This window comes from Anas platyrhynchos, chromosome 12 (assembly GCF_047663525.1).
Source record: "Anas platyrhynchos isolate ZD024472 breed Pekin duck chromosome 12, IASCAAS_PekinDuck_T2T, whole genome shotgun sequence".
NCBI classification, from domain to species: Eukaryota; Metazoa; Chordata; class Aves; order Anseriformes; family Anatidae; genus Anas; species Anas platyrhynchos.
The window spans coordinates 1,271,802-1,292,442 of NC_092598.1; the positions used below are offsets into that span (position 1 = coordinate 1,271,802).

The 20,641-nt window shown below is 58.2% G+C and overlaps 1 protein-coding gene across 2 annotated transcripts in view; it reads right to left on the reverse strand.

Moving 5' to 3' along the window:
* TANGO6 (transport and golgi organization 6 homolog) overlaps positions 1-20,503 on the reverse strand; it is a 30,225-nt gene extending 9,722 nt beyond the window's left edge. The window contains exons 1-13 of one of the 2 annotated variants that reach the window (XM_072043697.1): positions 20,264-20,503; positions 19,242-19,358; positions 18,097-18,247; positions 17,219-17,343; positions 16,563-16,725; positions 15,926-16,008; positions 12,654-12,766; positions 11,237-11,413; positions 9,513-9,639; positions 9,037-9,216; positions 5,999-6,133; positions 2,875-3,402; positions 2,726-2,783 (exon numbers count right to left, since the gene is read on the reverse strand). In XM_072043697.1, the coding sequence (XP_071899798.1) occupies positions 2,726-2,783; positions 2,875-3,402; positions 5,999-6,133; positions 9,037-9,216; positions 9,513-9,639; positions 11,237-11,413; positions 12,654-12,766; positions 15,926-16,008; positions 16,563-16,725; positions 17,219-17,343; positions 18,097-18,247; positions 19,242-19,358; positions 20,264-20,488 (2,182 nt within the window). In that variant the 5' untranslated portion in view covers positions 20,489-20,503. Of the gene's footprint in view, positions 1-2,725; positions 2,784-2,874; positions 3,403-5,998; positions 6,134-9,036; positions 9,217-9,512; positions 9,640-11,236; positions 11,414-12,653; positions 12,767-15,925; positions 16,009-16,562; positions 16,726-17,218; positions 17,344-18,096; positions 18,248-19,241; positions 19,359-19,658 lie in introns of both variants that reach the window. The other variant, XM_027465867.3, reaches the window with a different exon arrangement.
* Positions 20,504-20,641: the final 138 nt, after the last annotated feature.

Here is a 20,641-nt window from a genome sequence, read left to right on the forward strand (position 1 = left end):
AGAGGGGAAAACTCTGGGACTGCACTCTCAGAAAGGCAAGGACCCAAAATCCATTACAGGTGTCACGGCGATGGCCAGGAAGGGGGGTTTGAGTTCCAGCAGGGGCAGGAAGCCAAGTGGTGTCATTAGAGCCGGTGTGACAGCGAGTTCAATGGGGACACCACTCCCCAAAGGGCTGCTCCATCCCCCGGTGTCAAAGCCAAACTGACAGAGCCATGGGGGGAAAGCAGCACGCACAGACCCCAGCTGCCCCCTCCTGCTCCCCAACGCACTTTTGGAAAGGCAGAGGACACCATGGCACAGGGGTTCGCTTGTCCTGAGGGCGTAATTGGGGAAATTACCCCCAAATTCTCCCATTGTTCGCTCAGTACTGCCGAGTTTCAGGCAGCAGGTACACCCGGGCTGAAATTAATTCTGCACAGACGAGTGTCACCCCCCGCCTGCTCAGCCAAACACATCACGTCGCCCCTCCGCGCAGAACCAAACCGCCCCCGTACCCAGCGTGGCCTGGGGTTGGGTGCCAAGCATGGAGATAAATTATTGAGCAGTTGGCAGCAGGTGTCCGCTAATTACTGCTGGTTAATATTCATTGACCCGGTGTCTACATAACGAGCCAGACGTCAGACACCAGGAGATGCTGCCACGGCGAGCACTGGCTGGGTGCAGCTCCTGGGCAGCTCGCTGGCTCCAGCAGAGTGTGGGGGCTGTTTCTGGAGGCCGGGGGGTCCCTGCTTGCACCTCCCGGGCAGGGCTCTTCCAGCTCCAGGGCTCCCAGAGCTGGGCACGTTTCTGGCTGGGGCACCTGGGTGGCAAAAGGCAGCCGCTCTCCAGGGAAATGCAAGTGGCAGAGCGCTGCCCTGGCTGTGCCAAGCACTGAGTCAGCAGCGGGGCTGGGAGAGGACGGCTCCAGCATTCCCCTGCCCTCCAGGAGCCTTCACCTCCAACCCAGTTCCCCAGTTATCGCTCGGCGCCCGCTGTGGGTTACCATCCACAAGCCCGGGCGCATCCACGGGGGCAGCGACCTCTCCCCTGGCATCACCCCGCACGCGCCCGGCGCTGCGGCTCCGTCCTGCGCCCCGCAGCGGCACGGGGAGCTGGAGGGGAGCCCTGCTGGGGGAGCTGGAGCCCCTCGGAGCAGCTTCTCCTGCTGCCCTCGGGCCCCACGTGTGGCTCGGCACAGCTCGGCATGGCTCGGCAGCCCGAGCAGCACCCAGGGGTGAGTCACCCCCACAGGGAACTGCGTCAGGGTTAATCACAGCGGTAGCGGGGCTGCGAAACACGGAGGCAGCTGCACGCTGGATATTAATCACTCGGGGAATAGTGAAGCGTGCGTTTCTATTTCACCTGCAGGGCAAGGACAAACCCGTCCCACTCAAGACCGTACAGGCAGAGAGAGGGAAGCATATTGATAAGCTGCTTTTCCAGCTGGGTATGAAGGTTCCCTGCTCAAGTGCTGCGCACCGGGCAGATGCTGAGGACAGAGCTTCCTCGCCCTGTCCCCAGCTCCCTAAAGCCACCAAACTCCATGCACCGCCTTGCCACCAGCTCTGCAGGCCTCCAGGGGAACTCCAGTCCCCCCAAATGGCTTCTTCTCCTGTTTGGCAGCCCTAAAATAATTGCTTGCTCTCCCAAGGGCTCCAGGAACACCTCTCCTCTGCTTTCTCACACGCACACAGGAGACCGATAGGCACGGGCAGCCCGTTGTGCAAGACGCCTGAGCCATGCCCGGATTTGGAGGCACCTGCATGCAAATTGCTGCACCAGCCCGGTGCCACACGCAGCAGGAAGGGGATGAGCTGAACGTGCTGGAGCAGGAGAAGTCCCACGCATTTCTTGGGAAGCAGGTGAGGGGCAGCACTGGGAGCCCCAGCTGTGGGGGCGAACAGCCCGCCCAGGGGGGCAGAGCCCCTTCCCAATCCCCTCCTGCCCAGTTTCACCAAAGTCACTGCTGGGAACCGAGCAGTGAGCTGCAACGTCTTTAAAGATCCTTGGGTTAAATCCTTTGGGTTAAATCCTTTGGGTTAAATCCTTTGGGGATCCTTGGGTTCTTGGATCCTTTAAAGATCCAAGGGTCCTTAAAGACCCTCGCAGCCCGGCTGTGGGGTAAATGAAGCCAGCTTTTGCTCCTCTTTCCCACAGGACCACACAGGGGGCTGTGCAGGAGCAGGGTTAGGGGGCTGGCTCGCCCCACGTCAGCACAGCCCTCTGCCAGCCGTGCTCACGCACGCAGCCCCCGGGAGGTCGGGGCAGGGACAGTGACCAGCTCCCGGTGTCACTGCCTGGGGGACAGCCCCCAGCTGTGACCCCACGCAGGGCACCCTCGCCTCCGCGCCGGGGCTGCACACTTGTGGGCTGTGCGCATTAGCAGTTAAATCAGGCAGTAAATCAACTAATTACCCACTGAGTAAGCACAAGGAGAGCTTCAGCTTGACGAGGCCCAGGAGACAACGCTCACCAGCCCGAGGAACGAGGAGCACGGCCCAGGCGCTGGCTCGAGGCACATCCTGAGCTGCCAAGCTCCATCTGGCTGCTCCCAGGGATGCTCCTGGGATGCTCTAAGGCCGTGGGGAATGCACCGTACGGGGGTGGCACTCCCTAAGCCCCCACGCAGACCACGGGCTGCATGGCAGGCCAGTTTACAGGCAGGAGCATCGCTGCTGACAGCGGGGCTCGAGGGCACAGCACCCTGCAGGGCCCGGGACCTGTCAGGTCAGGCACTGCTCACCTTGAATGGCAGACAGGTACACAAAGGAGTCCTCGTGCTGCACGTTTTCTAGGAAAACCTGTAAGGATGAAGAGAGGGGTTCGTTACCAGCAGTTTCTGAGGACACGAGAGGGGCACTGCCCCACGCCATAGTCACAGGGGCCCTGTACCTGGAGGATTTTTTCTTGCATCTGCAGTGCCTCCGGGTCCCTCTGCGATATCAGGCTGGAAAGAGCACGCACAGCAGCTGCCCGGACAGGGACCTGGGGGTCGTAGGCTGATAAGAGGAGCTCCTGGAGCTGAGCTGGGGCCGGGCTCTCAGTGCTTGGGGCTGCAGCAGGACCCGTGGCACCGGGCTCTTTGTGCACGCTCTGCTCTTCACCCTCCTTGGGAGCCGAGGGGCGTCCACAGCCACGGCCACGCTGCGTGGGTGCCCCACCAGCCCCGGGGCTTTGGCAGGGGGCTGTGACTGGGGGGCCTGTGGGGCTCTCCCCTCCTGTCCTGCTCGGCCCAAGCTTTTTCCCCAGCAAGGTCTCGGCAGCGGTGCCAACCGTCTGGGCAGAGAAGGCGCCGTGAGTGCAGATGGCGATGCGCAGGTCCGCGGCCAGCTCCTGGATGACGGGGTCGGGGTGGGTGCGGGACACCTCCTCCAGCAAGGGCAGCAGGCGCTTCAGGATGGCAAAGTCACTCGACTTCAGCTGCAACAAGGAGAGGAGCAATGAGAGGCTTCCTCTGCCACGGGGCCGCTCCCTCGTGCCAGAAGCAGGAGAAATACTCAGGGATTAGGGCAGGAGAACTGTATGGCATTGGTGGCCAAAACCCCACAAGCCCCTGTGGGGCAGAGGGAGCACAGAGAGGGCAGGAGCAGGACTGCAGGAACACCGAGGGCTGCCCCAGTGGTACCAGCTGCTGCAGGGCACCCTGCTGCCAAGCACCCCACAGTCAGGCCAGCAGAACATCACATTTTGGGGCACACAACAGGGTAAGGGCCCCTCTGTGGTGCTCTGCCCTGGCTCGAAGTGCTTGCAAAGTGAACCACCAGGTTAGTGAAACGCCAGGTTAGCAGGGAACGTGTCAGTTGCAGCACTGCCCCTGCCTGCTCCTACCTCAATGGGCTCATTGTGAAGAGCTCCAACAACCTGGAGACCTCATTTGGGAAATAAAAGGCTTTGTGCACTACAAAGGAACGCAGGAGCTTTCTGGGTTGAGGACAGGCAGCGTGTGTCAGGGGAGAAGCTGGGAAAGGAGCAGCCCAGGGCAGGCAGCCAGGGCTGCAGGAACTCCCAAGGGCACCCCCCAAGGGCACCTCCTCGTGCCCCGGCGCAGAGCCTCTGGCCTCGAGCACCCTGAACGCTGTGACTCCAGAGCCACAAGCACTTTGCAGAGACAGAGGCACTTAGCCCTGATGCTAATCTCTGTGTTAAACCCAGTGCTGAGGTGTGGCAGGAGCAGCTGGGGATGGCAGCAGCACGGAGCTCGCTGCCCTGCCGGATCCCATGGGATCCCCAAAGGAAGCACCCCGCAGGGCTCCTGCATCCCATGGTGGGGGCAGCTCCTGCCCTAACCTGGGTTTAGGATTTAATTGCTAGGTCCCAGGAGCAAACTCAGGGCAGCTAAGGCCTGAAAAGCAAAGCTCTCCCAGAGGTTTCAGGGGAGCATTTGGATGATTATGTAAAACCCACTTGGCCATTCAAAACCAAGCAGCTTTACAGCCTCTCCTGCTGCTTCCCGCACCAGCTGCCCCACGAAGCCTTTTTCATTCAATCTGCAGCCCGGTGCCGTTGCTTCCATTAACAAGGAGAGGGAGCAGGGGCTCTCCTGGGAGGGGGGGGGCATTAACGCTGCCCTGCGCCCACCATGGCAGGCGCTGGGCTGCCAGGACCAGGACCAGGACCTGAAGCTGCTCCAGGTCCCAGGCTGTGCATTTATTTCCATGCAGGAGCAGTGGAGCACGGGGTGCTGGGGCTCTGTGGTGGTGGGAGCAGCCCCAGCCCCACTGCTCGGCCCCGGGCACAGCCCCTCCAGCCCCACGCTGAGCACCAGATTTAGCCCCAGGCGTGTGCATGAAAAGGCACCGCTGAGGGACAAGCCCCAGCAATGCCCCGAGCTGGCACCTGATGGGGAACTTTGCACCTCCTCTTCCTGCACATCGACTGCCACAATATGGTCATTAATTACATGAGAACTGGTCATTAATTACATGAGAACTGGCAGTTTCTGCTGTTTTAATTGGAGGACGCTGCTTGTTATCTCCTCGTCTGTGAACATGCCACACTATTATTTATTTCTTTTCTAACTAAATGTCTCTCTTCCCCATGCTAGGAATTTGGCACATAAGACACAATGAATTATCTTTTCCCATTAATGGCTGAATTTTCCTTTGGGCACGAAGCAACTGAGTGCTCGGTGATGTAACCAGAAGTGATTTCACAGCACTAGGACACGTTGTCACTCTCCGGTGGCATTTATCTGACACTGTGCCACGGAGCGAGTTCTGCTGTTACAGATCTTCAAGAATGGTACAGACTCCACGGAGAGGTTTGGCACGCTTTGGAGGGGGAGCTCCTGAATGTACGGGGTGCAGGGTGTGGTGTGTAAAGAGACTGCTGCTCCGTCATTGCCTTCTTGGAAGCAGATTTTGGATTATGAATGAATTAGCCAACATTTTGTGAGCTAGCAGAGCTTTCCTCTGCTGCCTTCTGCACTGAAGCACTTCTGCCAGAGGCAGCACCGTCTGCGTGAGCTGGTGGCAACCGAAGATTTCAGGACCTCCGGGTAGCAGGACGTGGAGCCCACCCAGCCCGGTGACAGCCACCGGATCCCACGGCCAGCCCAGCAGCCACGGGCATGCCTGCAGGGCACACAAAGAGGTTTCCACCTCACCTCCTCCTCCTCCTCCTCGCTGGGAGGGTGCAGCCTTCTGTGCCTGGCTGCTTTGTTATTGGGAACACATGGCATTGTCAAGAGAGCTTGATTAAAGGGACAGAACAAACAGGAGGAAGTGGCTTGTGAATGCCAGCGGGAAGCAGAGCAGCACACGCGTGTGCAGGCAGGCTGGAGCTTCCCAAAGACAGAACCGGGACCAGAGAGTGTGGCCGCAGAGCCCAGCCCTTGTGCCAAGCGGGCTTGGCGCCCTTGGCTGTGCTCCCAGGAACCAGACAATAAGCAAACACCAACACACCACAGCTGGCGGGGCACCCAGGGACCCCGACGTCCCGCTGCGGGGACGGTGCCGCCTCCCCCAGCCCCACGATGAAGCCCCCCAGCCCCGAGGCTCGCCCCGTGCCCGCTCACCTGCACGGCCCCGCCGAGTGCAGCGGCCACCAGCCCCATGGCCATGCTCAGCGTCTGCGCCTCCACATCCACGCCGCGGCCCCGTGCCAGGCTGACGCACGCCCGCTGCAGAGTGGCGGCCACGAACTCCTCCACCTGCCAGCAGATGGGAGAGAGGTTAGGAAGGGAGGAAAGAGGGAAGGAGATGCCCTGAGCAGCCCACCAGGAGCTGCTGTGGGTCCCTGGACCGTCACAAGCCCTGCTGGGGAGCTGGGGGGCAGCTGGGACCCCGGTGAAGCCCAGCTGTGAATGCACTGAGGGTGAAGGACAATGTGGTGGTGGTTTTGGAGGTCCTGAACTGCTGCCCATCCCCGGGGCATTTGCTGTTCGTGGCAGCAAACCCTGTACCTTGCTGTCCAAAGCAGCCGAGGAGGTGCCGGGGAGCTGAGCTGCAGAGGGGGCAGTGGCCAAGGCAGGAGCTCCCCTTCTCTCCCCATGCAGCCCTCCCTTCTGAGAAAGAAAAGCAGTGTTTGTGAAACACAATACCTCCGATCCAAAGCTAACATCCCCTCTAGTCACAGCAGACAAAGCTGAGCCAGGAAGGTGCAGCCAGCCCGGCCCCTACCGCAGGGCTGTAGGAGCCCATGTGTTCCCCCCCAGCACCTCCCTGCAGCCCTGGGACAAGCTGGTCCAAAAAACAAGGTCACATAGGGAGCACGTAGGGAAGCAGAGAGCTAAGATGTAGCTCAGAGGGAGCAAAAGGGGTGGTGGCAACCAGGGAGGAACACGGAGGGTCCCTACAAGATTGTGCTGGAGAAAGGTTTGGGCTTGAAAAATTAAATCAGACAATAGCAGAAGATGAAGACCAGGCAGCTCTGGGAAAGCATCGGCTCTGCCGACTGCTGTCATGGACCAAAGTCAGCAGCAGCACCAGGCACAGCAGCAAGACATGGAGCTGAGCAGGGATTATCACAGCTCTGATAAACTTCCCCCTAACAAAATAACGCCTGCCTGCACCCCTCCGCGAGCCCCCCGGGTCAGCACAGCATCCTGCCGCCCGCAGGCACTGAGAGCATTTGGGCATTTCACAGCCAAACCCCTTCGCTGAGAGCCCTGCAGGACTCCCAGCAATTCCCCCGATGTGCCAGCTCAGAGGGGTCCCCGAGTGCAGGAACACAAAGCCAGGGACCAGGCACCACGTGCCCCCCGGGCAGCCGACCCTCGACACAGGCCACTCGCTGCGTGCACACACCCTTTGTCATTTCCTCAGAATTTTTCTTCCAAGCCAGTAACGATCCCGCTCGGCTGGCTTTGGCCTGCTTGACACTTGGCACCGAGATCTTTGATCCCACAGGCTTCCTGTGTTTCTAATGGAGCTTGAAATTAATACTTCTTTCCCTCCACTCCTTTGTCTGCTCACTGCGCTGGCCAGCGCTGCTCGGGGCCAGCTCACGGAGTGTGGCAGGAGCCGGGCACTCATTCATGGTGGGAAAGGAATGAATAGCAGCCCTTGCCACTTCACATGCTTGTTGCAAAATAAGAGGAACCCTTTGGAACAGCTCCTCTTTTGGAAAACAAAGCAAAAGGTCCTATTGCACCAGCTCCCCACGCTTCCAGCCTCCTGCCATCACTCAAGGCACCGCAGGCAAGCGAGCGGACTGCTGCCAGCTTCATTAAATGCCCCCTGACTGCAGCAGAGAGCAGGAGACAGGCTCCAAGGGGCTGCAGAAAGGGTGCAGGTACTTTCTGGACTAATAAGACCAGAAAAAAGAAAAAAAAAAAAGTGATGTTAAACAAGAATGCGGAGTACAAACAAGCTCAGAGCAGCTTGTCTCACAAAGCAGTGACACAAAAGCTGAATGGGTTGAAATTACTCTTGGTGCAAAAACAGAAACATCACAAACAGCATATAGTAGATACCAAAAATTAAAGAAACACTAATATCCACGAGGAATAAAAAGCTTGAAGGATAAAACTCTGAGTGATGGCTCTGTCTTATGCAGAAGAGTGTACTGCAACACCAAGGGAATCAGGTGAATCTCATAAAACTCAACTGTGAGCAGGAAAATGTAGATAAAATATATCGTGCCACTGAGGAGGTCCTCAGCTGCTGCCGCTCCTTGGCTCAGGCTTCAGGCAGACAGCTCCTGCTTGTTCCACCCCTGTTATACACACACCCGCTGCAGAGTGGCTGCAGCAAGAACAAACCCCCTGGAGGAACCGTGTGCTGCAGAAAATGCTTAAAAACACAGCTATGCAGATGCTTGTTTAAACCTGAGGGATCGCTCCTTGAAATATGACCCCTGGTGTTTACTTGTAGGCTGAAGTATAATGGCTTTTTTGTCTGCCTTTTTTTTTCTTTGTGTGTGTTTCTTTTTTACACCAGACACGCTAGACACAAAAATTCAGCAAACTCCTTCCTCATTTCCCACTCCTGACTTTTTGACCCGGGCAGCAGAGCCAGACCCGCTGGTGACCGTTGGTGTCACTGCGCTGCCACTGCAGAGCACAGCACAGGAGATGCCACTGTCCCAAAGAGGAAAAATAAGAAAACCTGCGCAAGAAGTGACCTGCTTTGGTTCAGCAAGTCACAGGTAACTAGCACAACAAGGTCACTGAGTTAAAAAGAAGAGGATGAGGAAGTTAAACATGCAAAGCGGCTGGTGAACACAGCACTGCCCTGAGCGTGCAACAAAGACAGGACAGGAATTCCCTTCAGTGCTGCTTCAGCGTGGGCTCAGGGGGGACAGAAACAGCACATTTTAACAACCCTGCTTGGTACCAGGTTCAACGAGCCCTTGAAATTACAGTGGTTAATAAATTTTGCAGATGCACATTCATGAAGACATCTGTAAGTGCATGAACACAGTTATGCCCTGTTGATATTGCACAGGATGGTGTCTTTTTCAGACACTTGTGACTGACTTAATAAACTGCTTTTTGTGAGGACGTTCTGGTTTTCTCCAGCTGTTTTAGTAATCGTGCACCTAGGGCGCAGTGGCACAGAGCCCCACCATGCACCCCAGCTGCTGCTCCCCATGGGCCGTGCCGTGCCCCACCTGAGCAATGTCCGTGAACACGGTGTCCGAGACACTCTCACACAGCGTGGCCACCAGCTGCAGGACCAGAAGCTTCCTCCTCTGCCTGGCGTGGTGCTGCTCCAGCTCCAGCAGGCTCCCTCCAGCTGCAGCAGCGGGGCTCACCTCTGCCTCGTCTTCTGCAGCCACTTGTGTCAGTGCCTGCAGGAAAGGAAGCACAACAGGGAGGCACTGGTTGGGCACAGCAAAACCAGTTCCAGGGTCACCATGAACCACGCTATCGATGCTGCAGGAGCCACCTCCTTCCCCACGGGCTGACAGTCCTGTGTGCAGCACATCCACATCACCTGCACCTCCTCTTCACCTGCCCAGCACGTGGCAGGAGTGCTCCACCGTGCCGTGCCCGCTGCTCCCAGTAACACAACTGATGCCCAGGCCCCTTTGCCACCTGCCTGTCCCAGGAAAACCATCCCCACGGTGTGCCCCAGAAACCTCACCTTCAGGCAGCGGATGAAGAAGTCTCCAGCCAGGCCACTCTTCTGGCAGTGAGACAGCAGCTCCACTAAGCTCTCCACGTAGCACTGCTCCGAGGAAACCTTCTGGTAAAGGGCCTCATCTTCATCACTGAAACAAGTCACCGTGTCACCACCACAAACACACCCGGAGCCTCGCCAGGGCTGGCTCTGAGCAGTCACGCAGCAAGGTGAAATCCTGCTGCTGCCTCCTGCTAAAATCCCTCGTCCCCAGTGCTTCTCCAGGCCCCTGGCTCCCAGCCCGGCAGCACGCAGCAGCTCCGTGGCTCCTGCTGCCCCTCTGCCAGGGGGAGCATTCAGCACGCACTGTGCAGGAGAAGAGGAACACGTCAGCCTGCAGGAACCAGGGGCACTTTATAGGGGTTTTGTACAAGATGCAGTTTGCTCGGACACTGAAATTAAGATTTCTGTTCTCGTGAAAGCCAGCAGCAGTGCAAGCTGAGTCTGTCATGTCAGCAGTCACAGGAGGTGGGGAGAACAAGTCCTGCAGACACCACCCCAAAGGGCATCCGGAGGGTCCCATCACCCCTGGCCCCTCTCCCCAGGTAGACCCCAGGGTTTCAGGGCTCTGCAGGGGGCAGGCTCCCGGCTCCCAGCACCAGCCTGCAGAGCACAGCCAGAACACGGGAGCCCAGAGGCAGCTGAGCCAAGCTATTGCTCCGTTAATTTGGTCTACATGATCAAGCAGTCAGCTTATTAATTAACCTGCATTCATTTAAGAACTAACAGAAACCATCAGCACAAAACACACGTTCAGTCCACCCATGCTATCCTAGCACTAGCTAATTCATGCAGCAGTCATAACCATAAAAGCAGGGCAGACAGAGGCAGAGGCATGGCCATTAAGGAATAATTTTAAATTACATTCAGTTTAACCAGTGCAAACCCCAGGGCAGACCTTCTTCTAATTCAGGTCAGGAATAGATTGAAATGAAACCAGAATGAGGGTATTTGTACGGGGTTTTGTTACGCTGGGAAGGAAATGGGTGCCCGCAGCTCCCGACGCACCCATGCAGAGATCCCTGCTGGGCAGGAGCCGTGTGCTGAGCCTGCTGGACAGTACTGGGCTGTGCTCGTGATGTGCCAAATAACGTAGCTGCCTCTCTTTAAACCAAAAACCTTGCTGCTGAACAGTGCTAGGTTGCACGGCTGGAGTCTAATGGCTGCAGTTTATTTCCCACAGGGCCACGCACTGCCTCTACTTGCAGAGGCCATCTGCAAGAGCAGGAGGGGGGTTCAGTGCCTGGCTCAGGTACTTTGGCACCGCCACGTCCTTGCTGCAACGGTGCCACCTGTGCCCGAGGGATTCCACCCGCTCCACGCAGTCGCAGTCAGCCAAGAGACAGCCCCTGGCTGGAGGTGGAAGCTGCACTCGGGGAGCACTGGGACTGGTGGTGCGTGTCCTGTCCCCAGACCCCCCAGAGGACAGTCCTGGGACTCGGGAGGACACGCAGGGCATGCAATGCTCACAGCGTGCAGGTTTTCAGGGCCGAAAGCTCCGCACTACAGATGGGGAGCCCAGAGGCAGCGTGGAGGCCCCACTGTCCCAGTGCACACAACTCAGCCACCCAGCTGCCTGGGGGACAAGACAGGCGGGGACAGCATCGCCAGCTCGCCACAAAGGGTCCCAGGCACTGGGCGATGCCTGGGGGCTGCCCCCGTGCCCGCAGTGCTCCAGCAGCTCTCACCTGATGGGCTCCTCCACCGCAACCACGGCGCCTCCCTCACTGCCCACGCGGAAGCAGCACCGCGGGTGGAGGCGGCGCACGCTGCCCTCCAGCCCCGCACAGCCCTCCAGCACGGACAGCGACGTCTCCCTCTCCGACTTCTCCAGGAACCACAGCAGGACCTCCTGGCACAGGGAGCTGGCAGGAGAGAGAGAAAGAGAAACATCAACAGTGACCTTGCTCTGCCCGCTGGAGCCCTCTGCGCAGTGCCGCAGTGTGACAGCGTGACCCAGGGAGAGGGGCAAGGCACGGACGCTCTGCAGTCACCACGGACACTCTGGGATGCTCTGGGCTGAGAGCTCCAGCTAGCAGAAGGCATTTGTGTCAGGTCAGAAGGAGCTGAGCAGAACAGCCTGTCCTAGCGTCCACAGATGGAAGGAGCTGGGTCCTTCAAGACTGCAGCCCAGCGAGGAAGGGAGCGCGCTGAGCGAGCAGCGTGTTTGTGCAAGGACAGCCACTTGCACGCAGCCTCAGAACGCAGCGCCTGCCGCTTCGTGCCGATCTGACAAAGCACAGAGCTGCCAGCCGTGCCAAGAAAAAGGAAGGAGACAGGGAGCACCGAAAGGTGGCACGGAAAGCCCTGCCAAGGAACAAAGCAGGTTAATGAGATCGAGCAGCGGTGCTGTGCCAGGGGTCCGGGAACCTGAACACTTCCAGGCAGCTGTGGTTTTTGTTACCCCTGCCAAATTCCTGTGTCAAGAGAGCAGCTAGCAGTGACTGCGCTCACTCAGCAGCAGTGTTAACTTGGCGTGTTCTAAGAACGTGCCCCAGTGCTCGCTACTCCTTGAAGTGATTCACCAAGTCGTTAATAATAGCACAGCCCTTTTAGGGGAAACCTCCAGTACCCACGTGCCAGTAACACCAAGGCATTAGGATAAACCCATCGGGAGCATACGTACCAGGCTGGCCCAAACTCAGGGCAGCCCAGGGAAAGGAGAACGGGGAGAGGACAGTCACACCTGGTCCCTGCTGTCACTGCCACCACGACTGATGCACGTCATGCTCAGCACTGTGTCAGTTGTGGGGGAGCTGCGTGCAGTGCAAGAAACAGCTGCTGAGAGGCAGGTTGTGCACACACCAGAAAAATGATCCCAGACAGGGAAAAGATGATCTTTTTGCTTCAGTCAGAGCTCCAGCTGCTGCTTTTTACCATTTCTAATCCTCCTGACACAAACTAAGACGAGAACTGCTTCCCTGTGCACAGGTCAGGCAGTAAGGTCATGTACCTGGCCTACGCCTGTGGTTGCTGCCTCCTTTTAATGAGCTCTTCAGGGTAAGAAAATTGGTTTTCTCTGCATGTCCGTGTAAAGCATGTGCTTTGGAGCCAGGCAGCGCAGAGAAACAAAACCCCAGAAGAAGCAGTGCAGTCCTTCCTTACCGTAAGTATGACACATTCTGCTTGGCGAAGGAATAGAGGCAGAAAACCACTCCCAGGACTGACTGCAGGGATCCCAGCAGCAGGCTGGAGCTGTCATTTCCAACCACGTACACCTACAGAGAGAGAAGGGCACATGGAGAAGAGTCAAACACCTGCGTGGAGCAGAGGGAAGGCCGAGGGAGGCCAGAAGGTACGTGCACGCAGGACAGCTGCCACCAGAGAGGCTGGCAGAGCGTTTACAGCCTCTGCTCCTTTCAGCCTGGGGCCTGATCTCCCCGATTATGCCACGTTCTGTGTTAAAAGCAGCCGTCAGCACCACCTTGCTCTCAGCATTTGCTTAACCACAGCAGGGCTCCAAGCTACAGGAACACTGCAGCGAGCTGCTTGGGAAGTCTGCTGCTGGGGGGTAAGGGCTGAAGATACAGAGACGCATTACGCACCTCTGAGTTAGCAAATCTGTATGGAAATTGCATTCAAAGCCAAATCCTAAATATGCAGATCAGTCCCTAGCAGGGCAGATGTGTGCTGAGCTGACCAGGCTTTGAGGAGGCTGCAGGACCCTGTTCCTGTCCTCTGCCCCAAGCAGCCCCTCCTCAGAGCCAGCACCCTCTACCCACTCCAGCTACTATTACCAGGGCACTGTAACCAAGCCCTGCCACTGCCCACGGAGCACAGAAGTCTTATGATATCGGGCTTCCTTTTGAATCCTTTTAAAGAAATTGTCCAAATCTAAAAGCCAGGTAAGACGCTTACAGTGAAAGCCATAATGGGAAAGTTTGGTTTAGGAAATGGATAAATATGGAGCTTCATCTGGCTGGACTCAGGGTTTGTTATGTTTAGGTCCTTGATTTTTTATTTTTTTTTTTCCAGAGTCCATCTCCCTCCATAGCTTTTAGCTTAAAGAAAAGGGGAAAAAACAGACAAGTTCTCCAAAGGACTTCTAGTTGTGTAGGCTGGTGAACGACCTGCCCAGAAGCTGCTGGCCCTTCAAACTGGGATGCTCCCCACACCTCCGACCTGCCCACATGGCAAGCAAGTCCCTGCTCCAAGGGCTCCAAGTGCCCTCGGGACAAAGCAAAGGAGCTTTTGCCTGCCAGAGGCAGGGTGACAGCCAGGTAGGAGCCCCAGGAAGGAGATCTTCTTGATAGTGTCTTGGCCTGCTGCATTGATGCAAACCGATGTTTTGCTTGCTCTAATCCCCGTGGAGCCGTTCTTCCTAACCAGAACCTTTTGTACACAAAGCCTCCCTGATGAAGCCCCAAGGATGGTTTCCCACTCAGCATCAAATGACACTTGCTAGGCAAGAAAACCCCACAAATGGCAGGCTGGAGTCTCCGTCGCTAATCTGGCTGCTGTCAGGCCCCGAGCGCTGTGCCATTAGGGCGGGATCCGCCCCAAACTCCTGCAGCATTCCCATTGTGCGCAGCAGCCACAGAGCAGCCCTCCAGACTGGTCTCTGCCTGCCAGCTAGTTGCAACAGATCATTAGTACGCAAAATACTACAACAATCACAGCATTTAAGAGCTTAGGCTGCCTAGGGGCATGCCAGGAAGCCAGTCACCAGCTTCTTGAAGCTGAATTCCTGGGCTGGAGATGTCCTCCTTGGCTGGGACGCAGCAGAAAGCTCGGCTGCTACCAGGCAGGGGTGAAGCCTGCAGCGTGGTACTGGTGATACTGGTGGGAAAACGAGGCATAAGGGAAGGTTTCAGAAGAGGGGCCCCACACAACAGCCCTGTTCCCTCACGGGGAGCACAAGCATGGACCCCACCTCCCCCTCCAGTGCCAGAGCCAAGCCCTGCACTGCTGAGCACCCCGCTGCAAAGGAGTCCTAGAAAAGCAGGGGCATTTTCCAGTGGGGAACAGACTGATCAGCAGGGGTGGAAAGGCTCCCTACCTACATCACTAGGACAAAAATCCTTGCTGGAAGGAGCTCCAGCCTCTAAACCTGCATTGTCCTCCAAGAAGAGGGTTTCTGCCCATTTTGCTGAACCCTCTCCATGCCCCAGAACCCAGCTGGGGTCTGGATGCCAGGCAGGAAAGGTGCTGAGCTCCTGCAGCCCCTCCTGTCTCACTGCCCTGAGGTCTGACCAGCTCCTCCAGGCTGTGTCCTGTCCCACGAGCAGCTCCTGGGGACAGATCAGCAACTGCCGGACACCCAGCACCTGCTGCTGAGGGATTACCCACCCATAGGTTTTAAAATTAACATCACGCACACGGAAATCCACGTGTCACAAGGTTAGGCTCAGAAAGGTCCCTGCAAAACAGGCTGCTCGTTTTCCTTTACTTAACCTCATGATTTTAGCTCGTCCAAGGGGGCTGGGTGCACCATAATTCCCTCAGCCACTTACATACTGCGGGAGCTGCATGAAAGCTCCCAGCTCCAGCTGCTTCCCTTCAGACTCGGGCTCAGGCTGCCCTCTGCAGCCCTCGGGAGGCATGAAGGCACTGCTGAGCAGCAGCAGAGGGCAGCAGGCTCTCCCTCCCGCAGGTAAATCAGCCACACGATGCATGTTTCACAGCAAGGAAACTGAGGCACGGAGGCACTAAGCGGAGGGTGAACCAGCGACAGCCTGGGAGGAGACCTCGGGCATCCTCTGAGGACTCAGCACTCACAGAATTCCCTGGGGTCGTTGCTTCCCCCTGATCATCTGCATGCCTCTGGTGCAGGCTGACAGGAGAGAAATGCCATTTTTGACAGGGACTGATCACCCAAAGCAACGCGTGCCAGGCCAGCAGCACCTCCTGTGTGTCACTCCACCTGTTCTAATGTTACCTGGTCTGCAACCCCAGCCCGGGTCCTGAGGCTGTTCTGACAGCACAGCTATCCTGCAGGAAGCACTGAATGCTGGCAATGCTCAGAAATTCTTGCTGCAGCTCAAGGAGGAAGAGAATGTGACAGCACCATGGGGAATCCTGGCCCCCAGCCCACTGCTCGGACTCTCTCCTTACTTTTCATTGCCAAACCAGCAAGACGTGGGGAAAAACAACCAGCAAGGGCTCAGTGCCACTCTGTAGAGCATTTTCAGGTGAGAATGTTTGAAAGGGTTAAGGCAGTGCCTCTGGTATCCATCAAGGAGCTGCACTCCCTCCAGCGCAGTGCTTTGTTCAAGGTTACTCAGAGCAATTCAAGGCCTTGCTGCAGCACCACGATTGCCTGAGAGGCTGCTTTTGTCGTGGCCTAAAACACACACACACACACTGAGGAAGTCTCAAACCAGCTCTTTCCCAGAGCAGTGTCCTCACCTCCTCACACACCACAACAGACACTCTACCTTGAGCACATCTTCCACACAGCTGCTGAGCTCTGCCTCCGTCACCAGCACTGTCCCTGCTGACAAATCTTCTGCTGCTATCTCTGAAAACAAAGAGGAGAAATATCAGCACCTCCGGGCAACGAGGAGGCTTCAGCAAAATGGCAACCCTTCATGCCCAGCACCAAAAAGCCCACGGAGAGCCCTCTGGCTTTCCCCCACAAGGGCAGCATGGGAACCACCGAGCCCTTGTTAGCTGTGGGAAATATCCCCGAAGTGGTGGAACCTCTGCAAGGCTACAAGCAATCAAAGCAGACCACGAGTTTGAGGGATTGCTTCCTGGAGAGCTGCTCGGTCGGTGTGGGGAACCGATGGCTCCCATCCAGGAGCCCAGCACAGGACTGTCAGACTGGGAGAGGCTCCCAGAGGGGACAGCAGAAGCCCCACTGCTTGACTCTAACACTAATTTGCCTTAATGCTAGCAAACATGGTGCACATCGCCACACAGACGTATCCACAACCAGCAGTTGTGGGCTGGCACCCTCAGCAGCCAAGTCACCAACATGGGAAAATTCTGGTGGGAAGACAAAGACCACTCAAAGAGGAATCAGACCCTTCCTCACCCCGGGGCTCCACACGGTGCCTCGCCTGCTGTTACCTGCTGCATCGGAGCAGCGGAGGAGCGGTGCCAGCAGAGGCTGGAGCAGGTATTTCTCTGCCAGCTGAGGGTGCTCTTTCGCCATGGTGAGCAGCGTTGTGGTGGCCACTCTCTGGAACTGGCGTGCTGTCAGCTTGTCCTGGATGTGCAGTAAGCCCAGAATCTGGAAGGAAAAGTCCGTGATATCAGAGCAAAGCTTTGCAAACGACTCCTCGCAGCCAACAGTGGAGGAGTCTCCGTGGTGCTGCTTTACAGGACACTGGGCACAACACCGCAGGCAGAGCAGCAGCTCTGTCTCATGCATGTGCCAGGAGGTGTTTCTGGGCACTGACCCTGCACCATGCCCACCGCTGAAGGCTGGGAGCCAGAGCCCCCCAGCACAAAGCTCCCTAAAGCGAGTGGCCTCATGTGGCCTGGAAGCGTTGCTCAGCATTTCAATAAAATATAGAAAATTCAAGAGCATAGTGGGAGCACATCCCACTGACAGAGCTGCAGGAAAACACATCTCCACACTGGGGCAGCCTGGCTCAAGCAAGGCAACGTGCAGGTGGTATCGACAGCAGACACTTGCCAAGCTGGGAACCTGAGAGTGCTCCCATTTTCACATTCGCAGGCAAAGCCAGCATGCCACGGGGAGGGAGGAGGGAAGCACCCACCTGAGGGCACACACGTTTGTAGTAGTCCTCCAGGGAAAGGCACTGCTGAGGGCAGGAAGCCAGGATCTTTGCAACCGCATCACATTTTCTCCAGTCCACAGCTGCTGCTTCAGCATCGGTGCCACCTGCTCCACGCACAGAAAGAGGAAAAGAAAGAGCTCAGCCAGACAGAAAACAGCAGGGACATTTTTGGCTGAACCCATTGTGTCTGGAAAAAAAAATAATGGAATTTTAGATTTTTAGCTTTTATTAATCTCCTTAAACCAATCATCTTTCAGAAAATGCTTGGGCTTAATGAAGGAAAGGGAAAAATATTATCCAAGGCCGTTGACACTGGAAAACAATTTCTATAAATAGGTGTGCAAGCCAGAAAGTGGAGGGAAGCTATGCTTGGATGCTGCCTTCAGGTTGCACTGGCTGGAAGAGGCTTTGGTGCCGTGGGATTCATCTTTTAAAGAGCAATGCTTAATGCTTAACCCAACTGGCAGGAAACAGAGCAGGGGGCCAGGCTGCCAAGGCCCAGCACAGGGCTGCTGCCAACAGCCTAACACCGAGCACTGCTGCATCAAAACCCAACCAGCACAAGGGGCCGTGATGCTAAAAGCTGGCTGGAGAGTTACCCCCTGCTCTCATCCCTAAAAATGGATGGCATACCCCAAGATAAAGGCGTTCACGTTTCAGGAGGCCAAGAGAAGCAAAACCTGCGTGAGCATTACAGAAGTCAGCTTAGCCTAACAAAAGCATTCCCCATTTCAGGGCTCGACTGGTGCAAGCTTTTCTGGGCTTCCCATGGGATGAAACATCTCAGACACATCATCACAGCCTCTTTTAATCTGCAACCCTGGAAACCAACCGCAGCCCCCAAGCACCCTACTCACCGCCGGTTCCCTCCATGATGCCCCGAACCACAGCCTGAACCCCGCTGGGTCTCATCAGCCTTTCTGAGAGCAGCTGGCCACAAAGGCGCCGCAGCCATGCTGGAGCCCGTACAAGCGCTGGCTTTGTTTCTTCCCCAGGAGAGGGACGACTCTGAAAGGAAACAAAGCAGCAGGCTAAGTAGGGTATTCTCCCCAGTGCACGCTCCCGGCAAACCCTCACTAACAGGCCTGCACCCTGCCCTGGAGGACTGGAGACCAGATAGGAGCAGAGGACACAGAAACGTTTTAAATCACTTCATCCAGTGGCACAAAGCAAATTAGGGTTTAATGAGAGACTAACCTTGCCGGGAACATCCTCTCATGCAGAGCTTCCCTCCTTTAATTAAAGTCTCCCAGGGTCAGGCAGCAGCTCTGACCGTCTCATTACTGAAATGGGGCAAGGGGCAGCTCAGGGGACAAGCCAGGCTTAATGCACGTAAGGGGACAGCAGTGGTGACTCCTGCTACACCAGACACAGCGTAGCAGTGGGGAGGCAGCACCAGGGCTCAAGCAGAGCACTGCACAGGCACAGCTACAAACAGCAACGCTGTTCAGAGGCTGCAAATCCACAAATTGAGCAATTTGAATGTGTGCACTTGCTAGGTAGGACACGTGGAGCAAGGCTGGCAATGTCACGCTGCAGCAGGACATCAGCTTGACTCTGGTCTGACCAGGAAACGCAGGCTTTCGGGTGAGCCACAGCATCTGCTGAGGGTGCTGACCCCCCTGAGCTCCTCATGCAGCGCTTCTGCAGCACTTGCACATAGGATGGCAGATTCTGCCTGCCCAGGAATTGCCTTCAGTCCCAGCCAGAGGACAGAAGATTGTGCCACAGGCTGCTCTGAGTGCAATCCAGCAGCTGCCCCTGCAGACAGCAGAGCATCAATTTCCCATTTTCTTCTCCCCACCGCCGTGAGGCAGCCTTTGAACAGACCACGAGCAGCAGCCGGTGCTGAAGCAGCAGCACATCACCCCGCACACTGCATGCTGACCCTTCATGCCACGCAAACAGGGGACAGCAGGTGCTTTGCGGGGCCATCATATTCCTGCTGGGACACGGGATCCGTGGCTGCTCCGCATCGGGACGGTTCCGCTGCAGCCAGTACCTGCTTGGGGCCGCCCTGCAGGACGAGCAGCTCCCGCACGGCCAGGGGCTGGTAGACACGGTCCAGGATGTGCTGCAGGGCCTCCCGGCTCTGTGCTCGCTCCGCTTCCGAAAGGCCCTGGAAAAAAACAAGCCCTGAGGTGGTGAGGGCAGCCCGGCCGGGGGTGCTGCACCCACACACGGGCTGGCACCCAGCTCCCTGTGGCACGGTGCTGCCGGCGGCGTGGTGCTGCCGCCCCTCGAGCCCTCCTTCCCAGACCGTATATGAAGCAATGCTTTAACCTCTTATTTCACACTCAGACTGACAGAGGGCAGCTGAACGGGTGCTCCGAGGGCACCCCCTGCACCGGCCACCCCATGAGGCAGCACCGAAGTGTCGGGACAGGTGTAGGGGAGCGCGAGGCTCGAGCCCACCGACCTCATTATGGGCAGCAGGGCCGTGTCCCAGCAGGCAGAGCCCGGCGAGGAGGAGGCCGAGGTGGTGCGCGAGCAGCGGGCCGCCCAGCGCGGGGTGCTGGCACAACTCCACCAGGGCTCCGGTGGCGGCACGGAGCCGGGCCCCGCGGGTCACCCCCGGGGGTGGCGGAGGCAGGGGCGGCCCGGGGCGCTGCCCCACACCTGGGGGCAGGTAGGGCGCTACCCCCAGCCCCACGGCGGCCCCCAGCGCCCTCCGCAGCGCCCGGCCCTGCGCGGCGCTCAGTGTATCGGCGGCGGGCGGCGGCGGGGCACCGGGCACGGCGGCGGGGGCGGCGGGGAGGGCGGCCAGCGCCAGCAGCCGCTCCTTGAGGCACAGCAGCAGCGCCAGCACCGCGCAGGCGGCGGCCCAGCCCGGTTCTCCTTCGCCCTCCTCCGCCCCGGCTGCCAGCTCCGGTGCCCGGGCCAGCACGGCGGAGCGGAGGCCGCGCAGCGCCGCCCAGCCCGGCTCTCTCCGCAGCCGCTCGTTCAGCTCCGCCGCGTTGCTGAGCACCGTCTCCAGCCGCAGGGCGCCCTCCGGGCCGGGCCCGGCCTCGCCGCCCCGCTCACCGGGCCCCGCGGGCTGCCCCAGCAGCAGCTCCAGCGCCTCCAGCACCCGCCCCGGGGCCGGCTCCCCGCCGCCCGCCATCTTGGGGCCGCCGTGACGGGGAGAGGAGGAGCGGGCGGCTCCCCGCCGCCATCTTGGGGAGGTCGGGGGAAGGGGAGGGGCGCTGCCGCCCGCCGCCATCTTGGGGGGATGGCGGGGGGATGGAGGGCGGCCCCGCCCGCCGCCATCTTGGGCAGGTCGCGGCGCCATGGAGGGCCCGGCCCGGTGGGGCGGTACCTGGGCGATAACGGGGCTCGGTGTGGCCGCCCCGACCACCGGGAGTCCCGGTGGGGCAGGTGGTTGAGGAAACCTGCCGCCCTGTGTGCCACCGCATCCCCGCA